This window comes from Cyprinus carpio, chromosome A23 (assembly GCF_018340385.1).
Source record: "Cyprinus carpio isolate SPL01 chromosome A23, ASM1834038v1, whole genome shotgun sequence".
NCBI classification, from domain to species: Eukaryota; Metazoa; Chordata; class Actinopteri; order Cypriniformes; family Cyprinidae; genus Cyprinus; species Cyprinus carpio.
Window position 1 is genome coordinate 21,707,741 of NC_056594.1, and position 2,500 is coordinate 21,710,240.

The 2,500-nt window shown below is 44.8% G+C and overlaps 3 protein-coding genes across 6 annotated transcripts in view; 1 reads left to right on the plus strand and 2 right to left on the minus strand.

Moving 5' to 3' along the window:
- Positions 1-2,500, plus strand: part of LOC109085971 (protein phosphatase methylesterase 1-like) — a 576,397-nt gene that overhangs the window by 446,454 nt on the left and 127,443 nt on the right. The window lies entirely within an intron of this gene.
- The window catches only part of rnf150b (ring finger protein 150b), a 581,444-nt gene that overhangs the window by 439,245 nt on the left and 139,699 nt on the right, over positions 1-2,500 (minus strand). The window lies entirely within an intron of this gene.
- The window catches only part of LOC109085536 (cyclin-dependent kinase-like 5), a 61,643-nt gene that overhangs the window by 20,612 nt on the left and 38,531 nt on the right, over positions 1-2,500 (minus strand). For all 4 annotated transcript variants that reach the window (XM_042713824.1, XM_042713825.1, XM_042713822.1 and 1 more), the window contains one exon: positions 2,034-2,124. In XM_042713824.1, coding sequence (XP_042569758.1) covers positions 2,034-2,124 — 91 coding nt within the window. The remainder of the gene's footprint in view (positions 1-2,033; positions 2,125-2,500) is intronic.

Genomic DNA, 2,500 nt, shown 5'->3' on the forward strand with positions numbered 1-2,500 from the left:
GTTGGTCAAGTGCTGGTGGAAAAGATGAGTCTTTAGATGTTTTTTGAAAATGAGTAAAGACTCAGCTGTTCGAATTGAGATCGGGAGGTCATTCCACCAGCTGGGCACAGTCCAGGAAAAGGTCCGTGAGAGTGATTTTGAACCTCTTTGGGATGGCAACACCAGGCTTCGTTCACTTGCAGAACGCAAGCTTCTGGAGGGCACATACGTTTGAACTAGTGAGTTTAGGTATATTGGTGCTGCGCCAGTGGTCATCTTTTTAGGCAAGCATCAGTACCTTTAATTTGATGCGAGCGGCTACTGGTAGCCAGTGTAACCTGATGAGGAGAGGAGTAACTTGAGCTTTTTTTGACTCATTGAAGACAACCCTCGCTGCTGCATTCTGGATCAGTTGCAGAGGCTTGATAGTGCATGCAGGAAGGCCCACCAGGAGAGCATTACAATAGTCCAGTCTGGAGAGAACAAGAGCTTGGACAAGAAGTTGTGTGGCTTGCTCTGACAGGAAGGGTCTAATCTTCCTAATGTTGTATAAGGCAAATCTGCAGGACCGGGTCGTTGTAGCAATATGGACTGTGAAGCTTAACTGATGATCCATCACAACTCCTAGGTTTCTGACTGTCCTGGAAGGAGTTATGGTTGGCGAACCCAGCTGTATCGTGTAGTTGTGATGAAACGATGGGTTAGCTGGAACCACAAGCAGTTCTGTCTTAGTAAGGTTGAGCTGAAGGTGATGGTCGTTCATCCAGCTAGAAATGTCACTCAGACAAGCTGCAATGCGAGCAACTACCATCAGATCATCTGGTTGGAATGAGAAGTAGAGTTGAGTGTCATCAGCATACCAGTGATAGGAAAAACCATGCTTCTGAATGACAGATCCTATTGAGGTCATGTAGATGGAGAAGAGAAGTGGTCCAAGCACTGAGCCTTGAGGAACTCCAGTAGCAAGAAGTTGTGACTTAGAAACCTTACCCCTCCAAGACACCCTGAAGGATCTATCTGAGAGGTAGGACGTAAACCACAGGAGTGTGGTTCCAGAGATGCCCATCTATCTGAGGGTGGACAGGAGAATCTGGTGGTTAACTGTGTCAAAAGCAGCAGATAGATCCAGCAAGATAAGTACTGAGGATTTGGAAGCTGCTCTTGACAGTCGCAGGGCTTCAGTAACCAAGAGCAGGGCAGTCTCAGTTGAGTGGCCGCTTTTGAAGACAGATTGGTTGCTGTCAAGGAGGTTGTTCTGTACAAGAAACATAGAGAGTTGGTTGAACACAACTCACTCAAGTGTCTTTGCAATGAATGGATACCGGTCTGTAGTTATCTAAAAGTGCTGGATTTAGAGATGGTTTCTTAAGCAGTGGGCTTACCCAAGCCATGCTTAAATCCTGAGGGAAATGTGCCAGAGTGAAGAGAGGTGTTGATAATGTGAGTAAGTGAAGGTATGACTGAAGAAGAAATGGCTTGAAGGAGGTGAGTGGGGATAGGATCAAGTGGACAAGTAGTAGGATGATTGGAAAGGATAAGTTTGGAAACGTCCTTCTCTGAGAGTGGAGAGAACGAGAGAGAGTGTGTCTTAGTCGATATAAAGTTATCCTCCATCTGCGGTGTGGAGAATTGGTTCTTGTATTATTTGTGAAGAAAACTGCAAAGTCATCGGCTGTGAGAGTCGATGGAGGAGGAGGTGGAGGCAGACACAGAAGAGAAGAGAAAGTTTTGAAAAGTGTGCGAGAGTCATAACAGTTGTTCATTTTGTTGTTGTAGTACTGTATGTTGTTTTAGCAGTGAAGACATTTGCAGAGAAGGAAGAGAGGAGAGACTGATACACACAGATGCATTCAAGTAATAAGAATTTAGGGTGGCAAATGTGTTTAGTTGTCATGAAAAAAAAAAATAAAAAAAATAAAACAGATTTTATGCACAATATAACTTTCTTTTTATTTCATAGTGAAATGTCCCCGTCCACTGAAGACATTAAGTTAAGAGAACAATGAAGATCTCCTCTGGTGTGCTGTGTAACGGTGATATGGACACACTCTCACCCCAGCAGCAGCTCCGGGGATCGATACCATCTGGTCGCCACATACTCGGTGTAGTTCGCATCGGTGCTTTCAGAGAGATCTCGTGCAAAACCTGCCAGAGAAACACACTGGATCAGCATATCGACCCCACATGAACAGGGCCAGAGTCGATTTAGCATGTTAAAGAAATAACTGAGACATAAAAAGCATCTTATAGGTGATTTTTCTGTAGTATTTGATGATTTTAGGAGGACAGTAGATAAGCTTGCATTTCCCAATCAGAACAATATCAGTGTTTCCAGCAGAATGGAAAACAGACAGACAGAGCATCTCACAGCGAGTCTGGAGAGAGAGAGAGAGAGAGAGAGGGCAGACAGATTGGCTGTCGCCTCGCCGAGAAACACACACACACACACACCAGACACACACCTCATGTCCAAACACACACACAGACACACAAACAGTGAGTCCAACACACACACACCACA